Raw genomic sequence first — 24286 nt, forward strand, 5'->3', positions numbered from 1 at the left:
CCAGGAAGGGGCGGAGCATACCAAAAAAAAGAAGGGAGAGAAAGAGATAGATGTGGAAGACACCGTGGTGAGAGGGACAGCCTCAGAGTGCAGAGTTAACACAGAGTTAACACAGGGTTAACACAGAGTTAACACAGAGTTAACACAGGGTTAACACAGAGTTAACACGGGGTTAACACAGGGTTAACACAGAGAACACACCAGACACAGGGACAGAACAGAGGTAAACAATTACGTTTTTTATTGATAAGATACCCCGAAGAGTCTCGTTTCAGTGAGTGTATAAGAACCACGTTCCTTCGTTAATACTGATTTGGTACATTATGACATCCACCACGAGTCTCTTCACAGTGACTAGGATCCTTGACTACGATGTATGGGGACCTAGGACAGCAAGATCTCTGCATCAGAACCAAAACAAACCGTGGAAAACAACCATCAGGGGGGTGGACACTGTAGATATGGGATATTAGAGAGTCACAGAACTCTAGAGTAGTAATACCAGCTAAAGGTTTGCACGTTACAAGCCACTTCCTCTTAGAAATATAAAACTTGATATTCTCGACAATGTTCTACTGTGCTGCATAAAGGTAAGTCTATACACTGTACATCGAGATATATTTTGAAAAACAGGTTTCACAGTTTTAAAGACTTTATTTAAAGTATAAACCATTTTAAAACACTTTCATACATAAATTATTATTTTTGAGTGTGACTAGTATTTGCTCTGACAGAAAATTTAAATCAATAAAAAAACAAAACCCTAATGAACATTTATTACATATTTTACAAAAGAAAATAAATTAAGCAGTTAATGCTTGGTTTCTTTAATAAAACTGGTGACTCCTTCATGATTGTCATATAGTACTAACAATAATAAATAAATTAATAAAGAATAAAGTCAAAAATAAATAGTTTTTGAAACTAGTTGCGCATGTTTTCCGGACTTGGTGTGGGTGTTTTGTTGGTCGTTCTGTACAGAAGTGCCTTTGTGAAAGTCTCACGATTCTACTGCGACTGAAACGTACAAAACTACTGCATCTAGAGTATAGGCGACACCCTGAACTGTAGTCTGACACATATTTAGTAGTATATTTCCTCTCCTCCTTTTCAAATAAAAACAACCGAGTGTGATATAGCCATTGATTTTTCCACTTTGTGTTTTTTTTTTAAGAAAGTGTTTTATCTAAGTCGATAACCTTTAACATATTTAAGGATGCCGTTAGTTTAGTGTTGATAGTTAATATATACTGCTGGAGCCAAGGACGTTTCTGTGGTGGAGAATGGGAGGCCTGAGACAGTGAGATGACTCGACGTTTACAGCATTTCACAACTGACGTTTCCAGTGCTTGTCGTCGTTGATGTTCTCCTTTGATCCAGTGTTGTGATGGGATATACTCTGGTGGCTCTGCCTCCTTATTGGTCCCTTTTGCCTCCAGTTCATTTGGGAGACAGGCCCCAGGGGAGAAGCCAGGACAACACAACTCTGCCCTGGTTCAGTCTGTCATCGCACACCCACAATGGGACCCAAAAAATATGGGTGAAAATATCAATATCTTTTTTAAAAAGGGGAATCTTCTTATTCATTAAGCAACAATTTACCTCTTCAAAGTTGGTCAGTGCTTCTTTTCCATTTCTTCAAAGTCTGTTTTCTACAAAGAAACGCTCAAATAAACACTTGCTTTTTTGCCTGTGGCAGTTAAATGAACGATAAAGACTTGTCTCTGATAAGTTCTTCTTTTCAAAAGTCCCTGCAGTGTTCAGTGAGTAACCCCGTTTGTTGGTGTGTTCTCTGCGACATCAGGGAGAAGAGAGAGGCTTGAGGAATCAGGGAGGGCAGAGGGAGAAAGAGGAGTAGGGGAGAAGCGACGGGAAGGAGACAAGGAAAGAAGCCGATGTGGAGTGCCAGTCCCACATACTAAGTCCAGCAGGGCTGTTACCTCTTGCCCATCTCGTTCTGTCTCAGGAACTGGATGTTGGAGCTGCTGTCGGCCAGTTCGGGGTACTGCTCCACAGGCAGGACGTAGTAGCCGTCGTAGCTCTGGACCCTCCCCGTGGTCAACAGCTGTTGCTTCTCCCCCTCCGTCCACAGCCGGCCGCCCTCCTTGCCGTCCCGCGCCCGCTGCTGTTCCCGGGCCCAGGCGCCCGCCAGCGCCCTCTGCCTCGCCAGCTCCAGCAGGCGCACCTTCTCCTCGTCCGCCACGTCCGGGGCGAGGCCGTAGCGCACCGTGAGCGCCAGCGACGGCACCGCAAACTCCACCGTGGCGCCCCTCCGGGAGCGCCCGCTCACCGTCACGTTGATGCCGCCCTCCAGCGCCTTGCGCCCGTTGGTCAGGCCCAGCGCCAGCAGGTCGCCGTCGGCGGCGCCCACCTTGACGAAGAAGTGACAGTCCCTCCCGTCCTGCGTGTAGTGCGTGCCGTCCAGGTAGAGGGCACTGTTGAGGACCAGGGCCACCTTGCGGCTGTCCTCGCTGGCCATGGCCGACACGCCGGCCACCACGCGGCCCTCCTTCAGGGCCAGCATCATGCCCCGGCCGATGATGGGGGTGCTGGTGCCGAACCAGTGGCCCAGCTTGTCCCTGCTGCCCCGGCGCTCCTTGTTGAGCAGGCGTCCCTCCAGCGCCATGAAGGCCTGGTTGTGGCGCTCGGCGGCCTGCTGCACCCCTGTGATCAGCTGCAGGGGCAAGGGTTAGGGTCAGGGGGTTAGGGGGGTTAGGGGGTAGGATGAGGGAGGGTTAGGGGAAATAATGGTGGGGTTAGGTTGGAGTCAGGGGGTGATTAGGGACAGGAGAGGTATGGGTTAGGAGATAAAAAAAATAGGTTGACTTTTATACTTTCGAACCTTTCCTCAACATGTTGAGCAGCTTGAACCTATTTTTAAAGTCTAAGAGCAGCTCTTATGCATGAATCGAGGAGCCCTGGCTTAAAGTGATCTGCGGTGCTATAGTACCAGACTGACCTGTCCGTTCTCACAATCCTGGCTGGCCTGCAGTTCATACGGCGGGTCTACGAAGTAGAGAGAGTGGCGGGGGAAGCCTGGGATGATGTTGCTGAGCTGGAAACCGAACATCACCAGCCAGCTCTTCACATCTGCAGCACAGGAACCCGAGCAGATGTTCACAAGCGCCGTAAACATGTTACGATCAGGGAACATCAACGCGTTCTACACAACAAACCATTTGGTTTGACCTTTACGTGGAAACCTAATCTCCATTTTACAACACATTGTCCTTTGCGTATTTGACTCGGATGGTTGAATTTAATGGCAGTACCTGTCACATAATTTTTCACATCCAGCATGTCGCTGAGCGGGTTGTTGTTCTTGAACATGTACAGGTTGAAAGGCGCCGGGTCCTTGCCGATCTTGGGCCAGATGGCGTAGTCGGGCGAGGTCCAGCGGCCTGCCAGCACGTCGTAGTCCCGCTGGGTGAAGTGGACCAGCTTGGTGAGTGGGTCGTACAGGCCGCCGTGGAAGCCCACCACCAGCTGGAACTCCGGGTTAGAGTCCAGGTAGACCTCCCCATAGGCTGTGTACTGCACCTGAACACACGAACCAGGAAGTCCCGTTACGTGTTTTTGGGGGTTGTTTTTTGTTTTTTCTTCAACAAAGGCTTTGAGATCTTTACGGTCAATAATCTGCGTGACATGAGGTGTGTCTGTTTTTCTCAGACACGGTTAGAACTGAGTCTGCACTCAAATGTGTGAGCTGAACCCCCGACCCTGGAAGCGCACATGGATGAAACAGGCCTTGCAAGGTGTGACGGTTACCTGCTTGATCATCTGCCCGTTGCTGCTGAAGACGGCCAGCGGTGTGCCTGTGTTGTCAGAAGCGATGTAGTACTCCTCTCCACTGCTCACCTCCATAGCAAACAGGTGACCCTGAGGAACAGGAGCCAAGAGTCAGGCAGAACTACAAACCACTCAAACTACAATACCCCTAACCCTAACCCATCCATCTGTCCACCCATCTGTCTACCCATCCCTTCATCCAACCAGGGAACTGCCAATCCTCACCTGCAGGTCGTAGTAGAGTGAAGCGATGTCGGAGCTGGAGTGGTTGAAGATGTGAGTGACCCTGGCCGGGTGGTTCAGGTTGGCGTAGAAGAACTGCAGGTGCTGCCCCAGGCTGTTCCGGGTGGACACCCTGCGGCCCAGCCCGTCGTAGCGGTACTGGACGCTCCAGCCTCCGGGCAGACGGCTGTAGGCCCGGAGCAGCTGGCCTTTGGAGTTGTAGTCGAACACGTCGGGCCCTCGCTGGCTCAGGAAGCCGTCCTCGTCCAGGCGGTACTGGACGTCGCCCAGGCGGGTGATGCGGTCCCTCAGGTCGTAGCGCAGCGGCATGAGCCGGGCGCTGCTGCCGGGGTTGAGCAGGTGGAGGTTGCCGTTGAGGTCGTAACTGTAGCGCCAGGTCGACCAATCGTTGACCTAGAGGTTCATAAAGGCTGTTAACATGGGCCGCCATGTAAACAACAATCGCACGCCAACCGAACAGCGACGCAAACAGTTGAAAACGATGGATTTCAACGCTATCCCAAACAAACAAACACGGAGTTCCCCGGGCCTCTGACCTTGACCCCGCTGAGCTGGCCGTCCCCGTCGTACTCGTAGCGGTACTGCGTGGTGTTGGCGTACGGGCCGATCTTCAGCTCCCTCTTCACCACGCGGCCCATGCTGTCGTACTGCACCGTCATCCAGTACATGAGCGAGCGGAAGATCTCGTACTGGACCTCCTTGATGCGGCCGTGGGTGTCAAAGTGCTTACTCAGCGTCATGACCGCCGTGGTGATGATCTGATTGATGTCGTAGTAGATGACCCCGAACTTGCCAAAGTGCTCCACCTGGGACGGGACCAGACACGCCTTTAGCGTGGTGCAACTGACACCAAACATACTAATCCTGTTCCATTTCATCTTATATAACCACCTTGAAAAGGATTATAACTGCAACCTATTTGAAGGAGCCACTTTGTGTGAGCGATGCCAGGTTCAAGTTTCTGTAAAACCTTTTAGTTTGAATTTGAATCGACTGGAATCAGTTCCATGGAATACAAACAAAATACGAAAAACGCACGTTTCTCGTGTGCGGCGTGACGTGCTAGGTACCTTGCCAGAGATCTCGTCGTAGCGGTAAAGGTCGACAGGAAGGGGCGTCTCGCTGATCACCGGTTTCATGCTGGCGATGCGGAAGCTGTTATCGTGGTAGGTGTAGTCGAACCGGGCGTTGACCATGCCCTCTTCGTTGAAGCGGTAGATCTGCTTGTCGACGAGCGGGCCCATCTTCCGGTAGCGGATGGTGCAGGAGAAGCCCCCGCTCTGCAGGTTGACCATCTTCAGCACGCCCGCCGTCTCGTCGTAGCCGAACGTGACGGCCGTGCTGTCGTACAGGATCTCCGCCAGCTTGGCCAGCTTGCCGTACTTGTAGAGCACCCGGCGGCCCGTGCCCAGGTAGTGGACGGCCTGGGGACGGCCGTCCTCGCTGAAGTCGTGGATGACCGACGCGTTGCTCTCGGGGGGGTTGTAGGTGTTGCGGATGTAGCCCAGGGACACGTGGGTGAACATGGTGTGGCGCGCCACGCTGGGCATGGTGACGGCCGTGACGCGGCCCGACGCGTCAAACTCGAAGATGTACTGCCTCTGGGACTGCAGGAGCAGTACCATGGACTACAGAAAGGGGGAGACACAGGAGGAGAGAGGAGAGAGAGAGAGACAGAAAGAGAGAGGAACAGAGAGAGAGGAAAATAGAGAGCGAGAGAGGAAGAGGTAGGAAGAGAGAGAGAGACAAAACAAGAGAGAAAAAGAGAGAGAGGAGGACAAATCCTAAATGAGCCACAACTACTTTCACATGAAATATCGGTTTGATCACGTGACAGCAACGGTCGCCGCAGCTTCGACGAGGCAAATCTCCCCACCAATCCCAGCTCGTCCCTCACCTTGTCCAGGTAGCTGTAGCTCCACACCTTGCCGTCCACGAAGGAGCGCGACAGGATGCGGCCCTGCGGGTCAAACTCGGTGCGCTCGCTCATGCTGCCCCTCTGGAGCCCCACCAGTTGACCCGTGGACGAGTACGACACGTTGACCACCGCCAGGCTGCTGCTAGGCAACCACATGGCGGGCCGACCCTGGACGTCGTACATGATGCGCAGCGTGAACTTGCGGTGGTCGTCGTAGATCTTCTCCGTGCGCGTGTTGCGGTCGAAGTCGATGGAGAGGAGGTTGCGTCCGTGGGCCTGAGGGGCGGAGACCGGGGAGGAGGGAGGGGAAGGGTGGAAGGTGACGGAGAGGGGAGAGAGCATTGTCGTCACTCACATCCCATACGTTCTCGAGACATGCAGACAGCTCACACCGGACGACTTCCCCCCTCCTCTCACGGGAGCACGGGGCAGGAAGCGATGCCATTTCAACCCACCCTCAGCTTCCTGCCGAAGACGGTGACCTTGCCCTTGGTCTGCTCCTTGCGGAGCCGCCACTCGATGGAGTTGAGGCCATTGTCGGTGGGCAGGGTGATGTTGCGGCGCCCGATGGTGGGGCTGACTGAGCCGGCCAGGATGTGAGGCTCCGTGTGGAAGCTGATGCCCATGCCGTTGGCGTACATCACCCTCAGGGTCCCGTTGTTACACAGCTGGTAGCTGTTCCTCACCTGGTCTGTAGGGGGAGACAGAGGGGCGTCAGGTTTTCGGGTTAAATGCGAGGGAAGCCGGCGAGGCACCGTCCGTTTTTTTGGAAATATCCGGTTTCCTGTTTGGTCACTGAATTTCTGAGAGGCAATTTATGACACGCAGTGAGACAGAGAGAGAGAGAGAGAGAGAGAGAGAGAGAGAGAGAGAGAGAGAGAGAGAGAGAGAGACTGCAACAATGAGAATCAAGATAAGATAAAGATGTTTTTCCCCCACTTCAAAATATCTGCCAAATGCAAAGGAAGAGGCTTTTATTTCATTTACAAAAGGCGCGCGCGCGGGGGGGAGGGGGGGGGGGGTGTTGGTGTGTGCTGAGGGATCTGACGCCTGCTGGCTTTGATCCTCCACCATAAACGGCAGTAATCCATAAAACCCATTTGTTCCAAACCTCCAGGCAGTGTTTTAACAACACTTCCAACAGACAAAGTGATGTCTCCATCTCTCGCTCAGAGAGAGAAAGGAGAGAGACAGGGGAGAGACGGACAGAACGACAGACGGGGAGAAGGGAGGGAGGAAGAAAACAAGAGAGGGACAGAGACAGAGAGAGGAGAAGACAAAGAAAGCGACCGAAAGACAGAGACAGTGTGTATGTGTGAGAGAGAGAGAGAGAGAGAGAGAGATAGAGAGAGAGAGAGAGAGAGAGAGAGAGAGAGAAAGAGAGAGAGAGAGAGAGAGAGAGAGAGAGAGAGAGAGAGAGAGAGAGAGAGAGAGAGAGAGAGAGAGAGAGAGAGAGAGAGATGGCGTGTTTTCCAGTCCAGCCCACGTCAGCAGAACTTTGTGCTGAAACGCACACCCCACACAGAGAGAGGAAGCTGGAAGGACTGCAGCTTGCGAGGATGCTTGCCTCAATATAAATCTGTAAGTGAGCCACTCTGTGATGCTCCGCCTGCAGGATTCATTCATCTATCACCTCATTGGTGGGGTCAAGGGAAGGGAAGCCAATCATTCCTTCACTTTCTGCCTTCTAAACTAGAATAAGCTGAGGGATCATGGGAGCTGTGTGTGTGTGTGTTTGTGTGTGTGTGGTGTGTGTGTGGTGTGTGTGTATGCACTGGGGTATAATGAAGAGAATATACTGTTCCGACAGGTAATGAATTTCATTGAAATGATGTTCATCACGTAAAAGCATGGAGCAGGGATCACTGGGGGTTTAAAGAATACACACTGGTAATCTCACTCTGAAGAAGGAGAGAGAGAGAGAGAGAGAGAGAGAGAGAGAGAGAGAGAGAGAGAGAGAGAGAGAGAGAGAGAGAGAGAGAGAGAGAGAGAGAGAGAGAGAGAGAGAGAGAGAGAGAGAGAGAGAGAGAGCGCCTTGGGGTTCTTTATTTTCAGACGGAATATTAATATTATTAAATTATTTATAATAAAATATATTCTATAAGCTGATCTAAGACTACCCTTTTGAGTAGATATGAAGAATATCTATTTCTCCACATACCAAGATTGGTGTGTGTGTGTACTTTGTGTGTGTGTGTGCATGTAGTGAGTGTGCTTATGGATGGTGTGTGTGTGCGCATATCTGTATATGTGCGTGCATGAACGCGTGTGTGTGTGCTCCTGCGGGTGCACACGGCATGTGTTTGTGTCCGCGAGCGCGTGCGCGCGCGTGTGTGTGCGAGGGACCCCACCTTGCACCACGCTGTAGGAGGCCTCCACGGACGACAGGTTGGTGATGACGGTGACGTCATCGTCCCTGCTGGAGCTCTCGATGTCGATGTTGATGGAGCGCTCGATCTCGCGGTGCAGGCTGGTCACCATGCCCGTGGGGTAGGTCACGTTGGTCAGGCGGCCCTCGCTGTCGTACCTGCACGTGGAGACAGGCAGAGAGAGGGTTGGTGCACACCTGGACACATAGACAGCACACACACACACACACACACACAGGGACTGAGCAACACACACACACACAGACACACACAAGGACTGAACAAGACACACACACACCCAGTAAATATTCCACATTTCCCCAAGTCTTTTAAGTGGAGAGGAAGTGAGATCAGAACACTTTTACGGTTCTGCACTGGACTTTGATTCTGTATCAAACACTCTGACAGAATGTTATGGAAAGAGAAGCTCCCTCAGAGGGAATACCGAACACAGACGGTCTCAGAGGGCCTGTCTGTCAGATCTCTGATCTCACAACAGAGACTCGGCTGTGCTCAGGAGCAGGCTGCAGTCCCAGAAGCTAACACCAGGGGGAGACTGTGGGCCGTGTATATCGGCCGTGGAGAGAAGGGCGAGAGACTTTGACTTTAAAGATATCTTCGTTGGGCAGACAAAACGAGCGAGAGAGGGGGAGCTCATGTGAGATTAGGACAGTGGTTCCCAGTCCTTTTTGGCTTGTGACCCCATTTTGAAATCGTAAACCTCAAGGGAGCCCAGCCATACAAAACACAGACAATTTCGTGCTAAAAGATATTGTTTTTGATCATCATAATTTGAAATATTTTGTTGCAAGTAAACGTTCCGATTAGACCACATTTAGGATATGTCATGTATGTTATTGTGGAGCCAGAGGCAGAATAGCCAGGACTAGCCATAGATTAGTGCACAGCATGAGGATTTTATCTTTCTGTCTCAACAATGGTGTGCAGGTTCGTAGACTTAGCAAGATATCTCTCCTAAAAAATGCTTTTAAAGCTCCCTCGCTGACAATCATCGCCTTTCTGGAGAACAGGTTATTCATCTTGGCATTTTATATTTATTTTCTAAAAAAGATTTTGGTTTGCCAACATATTCTTTGTGTTGTATCCCAGGGTTGGGAACCACAGCATTAGAACCTCATGCATTTTACATTCCACGTTGTCTCATGTTCACACGGATGGATTGGTAGATCCATCCGTGTGCGCATGAACACACACACACACACACAGCCACACATGCACCGTGGTGAATGCATCTACACAAATACATACACAGACAGTCTCAGCCTGTGTGCACAATCACTCTCACAGACACACCCAGACCGACACACATACACACACACACACACACACACACACTAACACAAACAGCCACGGCCTACACACACAGTCGCACGCACGCACACACCCACCCACACACAAACACACTCACTGGTAGAAGGTGGTCCAGCCCGTCTCGTCGGCCTTGGTGGCCAGCAGGCCCGAGTTCCCAGCGTAGGGCCAGCAGCGCCACCTCTCCTGGCCCTGGGCCGTCACGCTCTTCAGACCCCCCGAGCCCCCCCCGGCGGGTCAGCCCCAGGCTCACCACCTGGTTCTCCGGCAGCAGCAGCAGCCTCAGCAGGCCGCCGCCGGCCCCCCCCCCTGGCCCTCCCTCCTCACGCGCACCGTGTTGTTGCCAGCTGTCCGCCACCGAGGCCAGCTCGCCGTCCGCGCCGTACGTGAAGTTGTAGAGCGGCTCGCCCGTCACCAGGCTCAACCGTCTGCAGGTGGAGCCCCTCGCCGCTGAACACGTACAGCTCCTGTTCCCCGCGGCGACGCCACCTCGTACGGGGCCCCGCCCCCCGACGGGCTGGCGACCGTGCCCGACAGCGAGGGCACGGGCCGGTTGGCCCGCACGGCCCGGATGCGGGATGTTGTTGAGGTCGGCCGACGAACAGCGTGCCGTCGGGCGCGACACGGCGAGCGAGGCGGGCGAGTTGAGGCCCGCGTCCGGGGCGTAGCCGTCGTCGCCGTAGAAACAGTATGCAGTTGACCGTCGTTCTTGCAGTCGCAAGTCGGAGGCGGCCGCCCCCCAGCAGGGGAGACCTCCCCATTGGTGCTCACCTGAGGGGACAAACAGAACGGACATCGGAAAGAGATTCGTTAATACCACACATTAGGAGACCACAACACACATTAGGATAATAATATCTGTCACCATTATCCTGACAGGCTAGTTTGTTGACATCTGAGGTACATACAGTCCTGTATGTCTACCTGTCTGACACGGTTGATCTTTTTCTCGTCTGTCCTCGGCGATGTACAGGATGCCGGTGTGTGATAGGGCGATGGCTGTGGCGCTCTCCAGAGCGGCGTGGATCGCCAGCTTGCTGAGGCTGTAGTCTATACCCGGCACCTGGCAGTGCATGGGCCGCCCCGCGATGATGCTCACCTGAGGAACACCCAGCAGTTCAAATAAAAACCGATCCCCATCGGGGGAAATTTCAGCAGGAATGTGGCTTTGGGTTTGTTTGATTTCTATGCCCATTCTCGGAGGGCAGAGGGGAGTGTTCAGACCTGGTGGTTCTCAGTGATGCGCAGGATGACGTTGTTCTCCAGCACGTAGAGAGAGTTGTCCATGGGATTGACTGCCAGGTCTGTTGGCCATTCCCAGGCGAACCTGAGGGACACATAAGTTTCCGGTCACAGCTGTTCCTCCCTCCCTTCCCTCCATCCTCCCTCCCTCCCTTTCTTTCCTCCCTTCATCCCTCTCTACTTCTCTCCATCCCCCCATCATACAAACCTTGCATTGCTCCTTCTAACCATGCCTACCTCCCTCCCTTCTTTCCTCTCTCCTCTCTCTCTCTCTCTCTCTCTCTCTCCTCTCTCTCTCTCTCTCTCTCTCTCTCTCCTCTCTCTCTCTGTCTCTCCTCTCTCTCTCTCCTCTCTCTCTCTCTCCTCTCTCTCTCTCTCTCTCTCTCTCTCTCTCTCTCTCTCTCTCTCTCTCTCTCTCCCTCCCTCCCTCCCTCCCTCCCTCCCTCCCTCCCTCCCTCCCTCCCTCCCTCCCTCCGCCCATCCCTCTTCCCTACCTGGCTGACGTCCATGCTGGCGTCACAGCTGAGTGGTCTGACGGCGGTGAGGTCGTTGGCGCCTAGCAGGGTGGAGATGATGCCGTTCTGGTCCACCTTGCGGATCATGGTGGCATCCAACAAAGTACATCAGCCCGTTTTTATCCACAGCAATACCTGAGAGGCAAAACAAACAGGGAGAGACAGACAGTTAGACAGACAGGGAGTTAGACCCGGCGAACAGACAGGTAGACAGACAGACAGGTACACAGACAGACAGACAGACAGGACAGACAGGAGACAGACAGGTAGACAGACAGACAGACAGACAGGTACACAGACAGACAGACAGGAGACAGACAGGTAGACAGACAGACAGGTACACAGACAGATAGACAGCAGACAGATAGGCAGACAGACAGGTAAATAAACAGACAGACAGGCAGACAGACATGAGACCCCCAGACAGGCAGACAGGAGTCCGACAGTGTTACACCTTCAGGGCTTCATACAGGGTGGATTTCGTTCAACCCCAGCAGCTCCACTGATGTGTTGCAACCCCAGACTGTCCTAGTTTATTTCCCTCAGTGTCTCCTTATCTGGTTCCCTTCCTCACTGACATCTGTCTTTCTTTATTCATTTTACTCCATTTCTCTTTCTCTCTCCCTCCCCTCTCTCTCCTCTCTAGCACCCATCAGCGTCTGTGACATGTCAGCCGTGACAATCTCACCAAGAGCAGACAGAAAGAAGCTTTATTTAGGCAACTATAACCAGGCCCTAAAAATAAGATTGAGAAGAGAGGGAGAGGAATACAAAGGCAGGGAGAGGTAGAGGGAGGGATGAGAGAGGGGGGGGGAGTGGAGGAGAGAGAGGGGCGGGGAGAGAGACAGAGAGAGAGGGGGGGGCAGGGAGAGAGAGAGAGAGAGAGAGAGAAGGGGGGGAGAGAGAGGGGCAGGGGAGAGAATGTGTCAGTAGAGAGGATGAGGGCAGGGAGAGGGCAGTCTGATGAGAGCTGGCTGGCTGGCTGTGCTTCTGTCTGACAGGGGAAAGGGAACTAGAACCTCTGACGTCACACACGCACAGACACACTCACACACGTACACATGCACAGACACACTCACACAACGCACAGACACACTCACACACGCACAGACACACTCACACGCGCACAGACACACTCACACACGCGCACAGACACACTCACACAGACACTACACATGCACAGACACACTCACACAAGCACAGACACACTCACACACGCACAGACACACTCACACGCGCACAGACACACTCACACGCGCACAGACACACTCACACACGCACAGACACACTCACACACAGCACAGACACACGTACACACGCACAGACACACTCACACACGCACAGACACACTCACACAACGCACAGACACACTCACACACGCACAGACACACTCACACACGCACAGACACACACTCACACACGCACAGACACACTCACACCACAGCACAGACACGCACACAATAACACACGCACAGACACACGTACACACACGCAGAGACACGCACACACTCACTCACACACGCAGAGACACACGTACACACACGCAGAGACACGCACACACTCACACACGCAGAGACACGCACACACTCACACACACAGGAAATGTGCCATCTCTGACAGTTTGGTGTCATATTGTTCCTATTCTTTTATCCAGACTGCACTTCGCCATGAAAATGACTCCATTAATAAAAGCAACTTGTGCTCTAATCTGGTTTATAACCTGCTTCTGGTACTGTTCTGATTTAGTTGGAATAAAACATCAGACAACAGATTCATAAAACTATCATTATGAAGGAAGACAGCCACCGCAGTGTTTCACTGATGTATTTACGTCTACAGTCTTCTGGAACATTCTGAGGGGTTTCATCTATCAGTAATCGGCTATGTGTTTATCTGGTATACTTGTATCTATCTGGTATTTTCCATCCATCTGATACTTGTATCTATCTGGTGTACTGGGCTACTAATATTCACTACCATCGTAGCCCACGTCAACCGACTACATTTCCCATGTTACATCTCACCTTTGGGGCTCATGAGGGTGGCCTCGGTGGCCTTGCCCCCGTCCCCCACAGCGCTCGTCGAAGGGCAGGCACTGCTCGCCCGTCCCGGCGACCACCTCTGCGTTGTCCGACAACAGACGAGCGGCCGTCAGCGAACGCACGCGGTAAATACGCCGCGAGTTGGTGTCGGAGATGAACAACGCCCCTGTCACCGGGTCAACCGCCAGGAAGTACTTGTGGGTGGGGTTGTTGCTAAGGGAGAGGGGGGTCGGGGGGAAAGGAAAGGGTTAACACCAACAGCTTGTAAACGGTAGACTTAACTAAGGACACATGTAAATGAGCTGATGTAAATGACCTCCCGTGTCTGTCAAGACCTCTTATTTGCTACATGTGTTACAACGTTCATGTTTACATTCAGACTTGGAAATGTAGATCAACTAGGAGAAGGAGACTTCTCACCTGTGCCTGAAATCCTTGTTCCTTCAACGATTAGCGCGAGAGAGATGGAGAGAGATGGAGGGAGATAGATATAGAGAGAGATATAGCGAGAGATAGAGAGAGTGAGAGAAAGAGAGAGTGTGACAACAGAGCAAATGTTAATTCGAGCTCAGTATGGAGAGGGGAGCAGTGAACAGAACATAGTGTGAACAGAAAGCTTAAATACGGTAAAAACCCCCAGGAGAGATGGTTATCTGGTGCACTGGGTGATTCTATCTCCATTTCTTTCCCTCCTTGGAGCTTTGCCTGCTTTCATGCTGCTCTCTGAGGATCTCATCCAGAGTGTTCTACATGCTGCAGAGAGGTGCCCTGTTCTTACTCCCCCCCCTCCTCTCCTCTCCTCTCCTCTGCTCTGCTCTGCTCTGCTCTGCTCTCCTCCTCTCCTCTGCTCTGCTCTCCTCTCCTCTCCTCTGCTCTCCTCTCCTCTCCTCTCCTCTCCTCTCCTCTCCTCACCTCCTCTCCTCTCCTCTCCTCTCCTCTCCTCTGCTCTGCTCTGCTCTCCTCACCTCTCCTCTCCTCCTCTCCTCTCCTCACCTCCTATCCTCTCCTCACCTCTCCTCACCTCTCCTCTCCTCTCCTCCTCTCCTCTCCTCACCTCCTCTCCTCACCTCACCTCTCCTCTCCTCTCCTCTCCACTTCTTACTTCTCCCTCTTCCCCCTCTCCTCAACCAAGCCCTCAGTTTTTGTCCTTCTTTCTCTCTCTACCTTCCTCCTCCTCCTCTCCAATACCTCCCCCCCCTCCATTCATGCCCTTTCACCGCACCCCTCTCCTTGGCTTCCTCTCCCCCTCTCTCTCCCTCGTCCCACCCTGCCCTCGTTCTCCCTACCTCAGTTCCAGTATGCCCGTGGTATTCATGGACGGGTACACCCGCCGCACAAAGTTCAGGTCGCCAACATAGAGGCTGCCGTCGATGCCGGTAGCCAGGGCGACGGGCGCTAGGAGCTTGTTGCCGTCGGCGAGACCGTTGCAGCTGGGACAGGATATGCTGCGACGCCGCCCATTTCCCATAACGCTGCTGATGACCGGGGGCTGCTCCGACACAAAGATGTTCTCCCCACTGCCCTTATGGAGGATACCTGGAGAGAGAGAGCGGAGACAGAGGAGGAGGGAGAGAGAGAGAGATGAAAGAGAGAGAGAGAGAGAGAGAGAGAGAGAGAGAGAGAGAGAGAGAGAGAGAGAGAGAGAGAGAGAGAGAGAGAGAGAGAGATAGAAAAGAGAGAGGAGAGGAGAGAGATGAGAGAGAGAGATGAGAGAGAGAGATAGTGAGAATATACAAAAGTGTTAAAGTGCTCAGTTCCTGCCAAGTATAATCGACTGTGTGTATATGTGTGTATGTGTGTATATGTGTGTGTGTAGCAGTAGTGGTAATTGCTGTTGAGGCCTTGTCATCCTCAGACGTGGTGACCATCATAGCAAATCCCTTTTGACTCTTGACTCTTTGAAATCGCTATATTGGCTCTGTGGAGAGAAATGGTGTGTGTGTGTGTGTTTGTGTGTCTGCATCCGCGCGTCTGCATTCGTTAAGTTATGTGCAGAAAACAGACAATCAGACTAGACCTGTTTACTGGCATGCTTAAAGGTCTGTGTTCTCGTCCAATTAGAGGGAGACACAGTGTGTCCACAGGCTCGTTACTGCATTGATTGTCACAGCAGTTGAGCGTCAATGTTTTCCCTCCTAGCCAGCCTCTAAGACAGCACGCAGACACCAGGGAAGCCACTGGGGAATTAAGGACTTATACAGGCAACCTGACAGTGTGTTGACTTTTGAAGTGTGAATTTATCTGTGGTTCTGTGGGGGGGGGAGGGGGGTGTGTGTGTGTGCGTGTAAGCCAGAGTACCCAGAGTTTTTTTCACCATGGTGGTAGATGTGTGAGAGTACATTGTGCGAACAGAATGTATATGAGGGTGTACACGTGCGTGCGTGCGCGCATGTGCGTCTGCGTGCCTGTGCGTGTGTGTGTCTGCATGTATGTGTGTTTGGACATGGGCGTGTGGATGCATGCGTGTGTATAGGATGTGTGTCTGTGTGTGTGTGTACTACTCACCACTGCGCGTGTTGAGGATGTGGTGTTTGTCCAGGGACCAGCCCCCCAGGTTGGAGGGGTCCAGCTCAAAGCCCTGCAGAACGGCTGTCCTCTTCTCCCACAGGATCAGGCTGGCACACGACTCGTATTCATACCCCAACGACACTGCAGACACGGGGGGGGGGGGGGGGGTGAGGAATGGAGAGAAGGGCAGATGGATGGAGAGATGAGGGATGGATGGAGAGATGAGGGGCAGAGGGAGGGATGGAGAGAAGGGCAGATGGATGGAGAGTTGAGGGATGGATGGAGAGATGAGGGGCGGAGGGAGGGATGGAGAGAAGGGCAGATGGATGGAGAGATGAGGGGCGGAGGGAGGGATGGAGAGAAGGGCATATGGATGGAGAGTTGAGGGACGGAGGGAGGGATGGAGGGATAAAGGGACGGACGGATCGAGGGACGGGTGAAGAGATGGAGGGACGGATGCGGAAAACAGGAGAGAAAAAGCGTGAGGTCTCTGAAGACACCTCGGCAGGACGCGTGGACAGACATGTTCAAAATGACGCAAAATCAGTGGTCAGACCTCCCCCACCAGCAGTGTCCAAGTAGGAACAGCAACAGATGGAGCCGTACAGTTCCTCGACTTCTCTCTCATGCTCAGAAGAGGGCCACAGATGCTAGTTAGCACCTGTGGCCATCGCCGTGCTAACACTCGACCAACACTTCCTTCTGGCGTTTAATCAGTTAATACCCTGCTAATTGGACAGCCGGCATGTTAGGTCGCCCACTCAGAAAGACGCCCTTGCTCCCATGGTATCCAACGACCCTAGCGAGACCAGTGTGGCTTCATCACGCCAGTGCATTGGCGTGTTGTCGTAATTAGCATAAGCATACATGTTGGAGGTTAGATGTGCAGTGGCTACCAGTGCATGCATGTAGGCCTATACGTTGATCTGAAGTTAATATGATTAAAAGAAGACTGCTGGGAGCATGCACACACATTATAAGTAACAGGGTGCTGTAGTTAGCATCTTTCCAGCCCAGCTAGCACTGCCAGAGTTAGCTTGGACAGGCCTTGCTCCACAAATTACACTCAGCTCCAGTCTGGTGTACTTTGGAAAATGAAAATATCTAACACTTCCTCCACTCCAAATGTGTCGAGTATGACAACACCTGTGTCGCTGTAGACTACAGCCGGCACCAGGAACGTCAATACAAATATATTCCACATATTTAATCCACTTCCTCGCTCGGCCCGTTTCCTCCAGACACACAGCAGGAGAGTGGAGGGTCTGACAGCAGCTGGGAGACTGTGTGACAGGGAGCCGGGGGAGCAGCGTGGGCCATTCCTGCTCGCTCTGCTAGCCGCTTAGCGCCTACGCTAACCAGCCCTGACGGCTAATAGCCCTCCGCTGGCTGACTGGCTGGCGCATGAGCGGCGCTGATGAAAAGTAGACAACGCAGAGAAAACGTTGAACCGTCACTGAGCTGGTGAAATGTGGAGGTGCATCATTTCCCTTGCTTAAGATCCCAAACCAAAGAGTATTTGGGTTGCTTACCTACCCTTCCAACGCGCACCACACATTTGACAAACGCACACTCACCGACAGCCTGAGAGAGACCGTAGACCCTCTGTCCGTAGGCGTCCGTCTTGTCCCCAGATGTAGGTGTAGGCCAGGTTGGGCGAGGCGTGGAACCACTTCTGGAGCAGCTGGCCCTCCACGGCCACCATCAGGTGCACCTTGAGCAGCCCCAGGGACACCACGGGCGGGGTCATGGTCACCTTGAGCAGGGCGCGGTAGCCCTGGGCCCTGGAGCTCAGGTGGCACAGCCTCAGACTGGTGCCTGGGATCTCGATCTGCTCATGGAGAACCTGGAGAGGAGAGAGAAGGAGAGAGGAGGAGGAGAGGGAATGAGAGAGATGACAGCGATGAGCCAGATGTACCCTTCGTATAGGCATGTATATAACCAGCCAGCCAGCTAGCCAGAATTATACATAACCAGCCAGACAGTTAGACAGGCATGCATATATAACCAGCCAGATAGCCAGGGATACATGTAACCAGCTAGATAGCCAGGCATAATCAAGCAGCCAGACAGCCAGGCACACATTTAACCAGCCAGCCAGGCATAGATATAACCAGCCAGCCAGCCAGGCATACACATAACCAGCTAACCCGGCATTCATATAACCAGCCAGCCAGCCAGCTTGCCAGGGCATAGATACAGTCATCCAGACAGCCAGCTAGCCATTGAAGCAGTCAGCCAGCCAGGCCTACCTGTGTCTCAGGTATGATGGGCTTCTCCCCAGGCTTGGAGCTGAAGAAGGAGGAGAGAGGGGAGGGCACCACCAGGGGGTCGGGTCTCAGGAAGCCGCTGAGGTCGCAGCCTGGGATGGTGTTCTCCTCCGTCTTCAGAACCAGCGTGTCCATGGCGTAGAACTGGCTCCACGGCAACCACACCGTGCGCTCCTGGCTAAGGAAGGGAGCGCGCTCGAAGCGCAGGGTCAGAGACGCACCGCCATTGGCTACCAGGTCGAACCTATGGGAGGGGAGGGAGGAGCAGGACATAGACAGATGGACTTAGGACTGGGAATCAGCCCTACATTAGACAGATGTATCCTGGTTATCATCAGATACATTATGTAATACCAGAGTTGAGATGATATCGTTTCACTGTGTCGGGCAAAAATACAGCCCTTGATTTGGTGCTGTACTTTCTAAAAGCACTATTTGTAATGAAAGATCCATTTGGATAAAAGCATCCACTAATTGAATGACAGATAAAACTCAATGTTCGAAAACAAACCTACAACACGATGACGTGTGGCGTGCGAGCGTGTGCTGTGTGTGTGCTGTGAGTATGTGTGTGTGCTGTGAGTGTGTGTACGTACGTGCCGTCCTGGCGTGTGAGTGTGTATCCGTAGTGGGGGTAGTTCACAAAGGACACATTAACCCCCACCAGAGGAGTGCCATCTGTGGTCAACACCTGCCCTCTGATGAGAGAGACCAGACTGGAGGAGGAGGGGGAGAGAGAGAAAACAGAAAGAGACCGAGAGAGAGAGAGAGAGAGAGGGTTAGTACATTAGTCAGACAGTCTTTAATAGATTGCTCAGTGCATCAGTCCTGTATTATCCTTCCACTTCCTCCCATTATTGAACAAGTGAGTTTCGTCCGACTTGTCTCCAAAGGATTTGTGTGTGTGAGTGTGGGAGTGCGCTGACCTGGAGTTGAAGGGGTTTTCCCCGGGGATGATGTGGGTGCTGTCGCGCCCCACCAGCATCCGGACGCGGTCGTAGAAGGAGCGGACCCGGGGCTGGGCCAGCGGGTTCTGCTGGATCATCTGGAGGGGGTCCTGGGAGCCCCGGCACAGAGGGCTGTTCTGACACGGGCTCTGGATGCAGCAGTCTGGGTCCATACAGTCTGTCAGACCGTCTGGGAGAGAGAGGGAGATATGGAGGTGAGGGGGGTGGATGGGGGGGGGGAGATTGAGGGATGGGGGGGGAGATGGAGGGATGGGTGGGGGTGGAGGGAGGGATAGGGGGAGAGATGGAGGGATGGGGGGGAGATGGAGGGATGGGGGGGAGAAGGAGGGATGGGTGGGGGTGGAGGGATAGGAGAGAGAGATGGAGGGATGGGGGGATGGAGGGATGGGGGGGAGAAGGAGGGATGGGTGGGGGTGGAGGGATAGGAGAGAGAGATGGAGGGATGGGGGGGATGGAGGGATGGGGGGAGATGGAGGGATGGGGGAGATGGAGGGATAGGAGAGAGAGATGGAGGGATGGGGGGAGATGGAGGGATGGGGGATGCAGGATGATGGAGAAAGAGAAAGGGAGAGTAATGGAGAGGTAGGGAGAGAAACAAAGGATGGAAAGCGTTTTCAATAACTTCCCTCCATCATTCAACTTCCCTTCCACCCCATCACACCCCACGATAAACCAAAACACACACACCTCCTTCGTTGTCCTTGTTGTCGGCGCAGGATGTTTCCATGGCTACGCTGCAGCCTGGGCCCCGCCAACCGGTTTGGCACTCGCAGTGCCAACTCTGTTGACCCATGGTACACTGACCGTTCCCATTACACAGGTTAGGACAACCATCTGAGGAGAGGAGGAGGAGGGGGGGTGAGAAGAGAGAAGAGAGGAGGAGGAGGGGAGAGATTACGGACCACACAGGTGTAAATAAGCAGAAATCCCACTAAAGCCTGGCTGTTGGCATCTCAAACAATACAGCACCGGTACTGTATCCTTCAGAGTACTGATCACTCAACACCCCTGCATTCTGTCTGGCAACTGTCTGGCACAGTGTGTGTGTGTGTGTACCAAGTCACTTGAGGCATGCGGTTTTGGGCAGACACACACACACACACAGACACACACACACACTCACACAATAGTGTTGTACCCTGAGATGTGACATTGTCCTCAGCTCCAGTTCCGCAGCAGGAGGTGAGAGAGGAGGGGGTGCCAGGTGTCAGACAACACAAGCCACCTCCGACCCACTTCACCATTCACTCTCCTCCAGAGCAGCCACATCGCACCAACACATCTGACATTTATTACTCCCTTCAAACGCTGGTGAAACGTGTCTTAAGGCAAGATGACAGTTTTTAAACAGCAGCTGCGCTCCCCTAACCAAGACCAGCCCCCGTTTTCCCACAGGAGAGACAGTGGGGGGGTGGGGGGGGGGTGGGGGGGTGAGGGGGGGGGGGGGGATCACGTTCTTGAACACTCTCTCGCTACGCCGCCCAGACAGGCTGAAACCCTCCAAACACTCTCTTTACGCAATCAGAGGAATCAAATCAGACGTTTACATCTCTAATTAATGTGTGTCAGTGTGCCTGGGGAGCCCTTATCACGGTACATTACCAGCATCTGCCTGATGGTCACCCACGTACCCCCCCCCCCTCCCCCCCCCAACACACACACACACAACCAGCATTGAACCCGGCAGAGAAAGCCAGTTAGCAGTGATTGCCTGTTTAATGGAGTTGCCATTTCAAGCAGCCAAATAGTTATGAAGCGTCTGGACGGCAGGATCCATAGATGCCATTGATCGCCTGGGCTAGCTGGCTAGGAAGGCAGGGAGGGGGGGGGGGGCCCTCTGTCCTCTCCCTTAATGCCAGGGGCCAGTCGATTCTGCTCATACTAACTAGAATAAAGTGGGATTTCAGAAACTATTAGGCCAGCCTCTCCAGTAATGTTGCTGGTCTCTGATGAAATCCCCTGGAAAGGGTGGAGAAATTGCTTCAGGTTATGGGTCAGCACACACACACACACACACACACACACAGCGTCTGCATGCGTGCGTCTGCGTGTGTGTGTGTGAGAGGGAGAGGCTTAGCGAGATAAAGGAAGAGGGCGAGAAGCAAAAATCTAAAGTTAGGGAAGGAGAAAGTGAAAGAGTTGAAGGTCGTATAAAGGGGCTCCTTCCCTCCTCATCCAGCATGGCTCCTCTTAAAGGTCACACCGAAAAGGTTAGAGTCATAACTCCGAAAACACCCCTTGTGGATGGAGCAGATAACACCACAATGTACCGCTCCACATAAACCTCTCTCCGTCTCCACACCTCCCTCCCTCCCCCTTTTCTCTCGCTGCTCTTCTTTATCGACGAGATTTACCCTCCCTCTCCCTCCTCTGCCCTCAAGACCGGCCGGCTCCCCTGCGTAAAAGGATGAAAGCTACTCAATTACCTTTAAAGGCTGAGAGGAGGGGAGGATGGAGGAGGAGAGGCGAGAGGAATAATGAGGAGAGGCGACGAGAGGAGACGAGGGAACCGAACAGGAGAGGAGGAGGAGCAGAAGAGAAGAGAGAGACCAGGCACCAGGTGTGCTGCGTGACTGACAGCGGTGAGTGTGCAGTGAGAGTAGCAGCATGGCTGGAGATGGAGTCAGCTCTCCAGAGTGGCGCTGACAGACACAGGAAGTCAGTCAGAACGGGCGGAATCCCACCCTTCCTGTCTGTGGACCTTTGTGTGGTCACCAGAGGAACCGAGAGTGGGGTGGCTGTGTCTCTACATTGATCTGCTCGCTCGCTCGCTCTCTCTCTCTTTCTCTCTCTCTCGCTCGGTCGCTCTCTTTCACACACGCGCACATAAACACACACACACACACCCACCCAGTAAACAGTTTATGTTGTACATTCTACCCCACGTTATGCCATGCGTCACTGGCTCATGAAATTCACCAATTACCTTGGGAGTTTTCGCAGCACCCATCATCCTCCCTGCCTGCAAGCAGCTGTATGAATACTATACATGACCTGCATCCCAAAGGCAGCGGATCTTCGTTTAAAACCTGCGAGACACAGTGTGTGTGTGTGTGTGTGTGTGCGCGCGTGTGTGCGCGTAACATCCTAGTTCCCCAACGTAAGGATTAGCCTCATGGTAAAATGAAGTTACACACAAACACACACGCACACGCACACACACCCGACAATAGGTCCCTCAATGACAACACCACCACCACCCTCGTCCCCAAACCACTCTAAAACACAGAGCACATCATTCTACTGAGCCAAGCTAGCTAGCCTAGGCAGCCTGGGCCCACAAACACAGCTACAGCTAGCTAACTAGCTAACAACCACGGGCTACAGACTAGCAAGCAGCTAAGCGGGCTGATTACGGTACCTTTATCAAGCACGTCGCCAAAGTCTGCAGTGAGAGAAAACGTGCAGGAGGGTAAGGGGGTGACGTTATGAAATAGAGAGAGAGACAGAGAGAGAGAGTTGAGACAGAGAGAGAGAGACAGACAGACAGAGAGACGAGAGAGACAGAGAGAGAGAGAGAGACAGAGAGAGAGAGAGAGAGAGAGAGAGAGAGAGGAGAGAGAGAGAGAGAGAGAGAGGAGAGAGAGAGGAGGAGAGAGAGAGAGAGAGAGAGAGAAAGAAAGAAAGAGAGAGAAAGAAAGAAAGAAAAGAAGGCTTTTAGCATGCAGGCGCACGCAGAGCGAAGATGAGCAGAGGTGCGGGGAGATAAGGCATGACTGCCGCTGTCTATCGGCACCCTCATGTGTTTCGCAGCCAGCTGAGGGGTGACAAGTGTTTCATCTGGGCGAGAGCCTACATGTCAAAGCTGCCCTACTTTTTACTGGGGAAATTCAGAGATCACTAACAGCTTTTCCTCGCCCCGCCTTGTCTAAGTGTGTGTGTGCGTGTGTGTGCGCGCGTGTCTACGAGATAGAAGCATGAACGGTTACATGGATGTGAGGCTTCCTGTCTCTAAGCACTCAGGGTAAGTCAGAAGAGCTAGCGTTCATCCAACTTCAACTGACAGCGACGTCAACTTTAGAGAGACAGTGATGGATTGACAATGGGAAAAACATAGACAGACGCGCGCCACAGCACGCACACACACACACACAGACGCTTTCATTGCCTAACCTAAGGAAGCCAAAAACTCTGTTTTGTTTACGGGGGAGTTGCTTCGAAAGAAGGACTCAGCACTCGAACGAGCTTAGCTGTCAATCTCTCTCACCCTCTTGTCTCCGCCCCTCTCTCCTCCACACACACACACACGCACACACACACACACACACACTCACCGATGGTGCAGTGCTCTCCGTTCCAGCCCTGGTGACACTGGCATTTGCCGTCCTTGCAGGTTCCATGTTTGATGCACACAGCGTTACACACCCGCTGGTCGCACCCCACGCCGGTCCAGCCCTCCTCACAGCGGCATGCCCCCGCCATGCACACTCCGTGGGTGCCACAGTCCACAGAACACACCTCTGCAGGAGAGAGGAGCGCCGTTACACACCCGCTAGTGGGACACCAGGACCGACATTGTCGTTTGATGAATGTCACTCTGTTCTGTGTTTATAGTTCATATGACCGGAGAAGTCACTTGAACCTGCTAGTACTAGTGTTGGAGGTTCTAGTGCTAGGGTAGGGTTAGCGTTTAACAGAACTAGGATCAAGGTTAGAGGTTCTAGTTCTAGGGTCAGGGCTAGAAATTCTAGCACTAGGTTTAGAGTTAGAGATTCTAGTACTAGGGTCAGAGTTAGAGTTCTAGTACTAAGGGTCAGAGTTAGAGATTCTAGTACTAGGGTCAGAGTTAGAGATCCAATACTAGGGTCAGAGTTAGAGATTCTAGTACTAGGGTCAGAGTTAGAGATTCTAGTACTAGGGTCAGAGTTAGAGATTCTAGTACTAGGGTCAGAGTTAGAGTATCAGTACTAGGGTCAGAGTTAGAGATTCCAGTACTAGGTCAGAGTTAGAGCTTGAAGAATCCGTGTACTAGGTTGTAGAAGTCCTGGAAGTCCTAAGAGGAGGGTTCACCCACCCATGGAGCAGTCGTGGCCCATCCAGTTGGGGTCGCAGCTGCAGAGGCCGGTGTCGGGGATGAAGGCCCCGTGGCCGTG

General features: G+C 52.9%; 1 protein-coding gene across 1 annotated transcript; it reads right to left on the reverse strand.

Annotated features, from left to right (window-relative positions):
- Window positions 1-1094: 1094 nt before the first annotated feature.
- Window positions 1095-24286, reverse strand: tenm2a (teneurin transmembrane protein 2a; the record flags this gene model as incomplete). The annotated part of the gene is given in 36 exon segments (XM_062476900.1): window positions 1095-2674; window positions 2960-3090; window positions 3273-3540; window positions 3769-3879; window positions 4015-4425; window positions 4569-4838; window positions 5103-5660; window positions 5930-6226; window positions 6406-6641; window positions 8302-8477; window positions 9749-9876; window positions 9878-10069; window positions 10071-10121; window positions 10123-10224; window positions 10226-10336; window positions 10339-10419; window positions 10573-10605; window positions 10607-10747; window positions 10873-10965; window positions 10967-10975; window positions 11385-11501; window positions 11503-11540; window positions 13430-13475; window positions 13477-13660; window positions 13868-13888; window positions 14734-14983; window positions 15953-16096; window positions 17533-17584; window positions 17586-17801; window positions 18208-18469; window positions 18822-18941; window positions 19152-19362; window positions 19881-20027; window positions 22555-22578; window positions 23468-23653; window positions 24208-24286. Coding segments are annotated over 36 exon segments (6234 nt in total), but the record flags the coding sequence as incomplete, so codon positions are not given.

Source organism: Osmerus eperlanus, chromosome 13 (genome assembly GCF_963692335.1).
Source record: "Osmerus eperlanus chromosome 13, fOsmEpe2.1, whole genome shotgun sequence".
NCBI lineage: Eukaryota > Metazoa > Chordata > Actinopteri > Osmeriformes > Osmeridae > Osmerus > Osmerus eperlanus.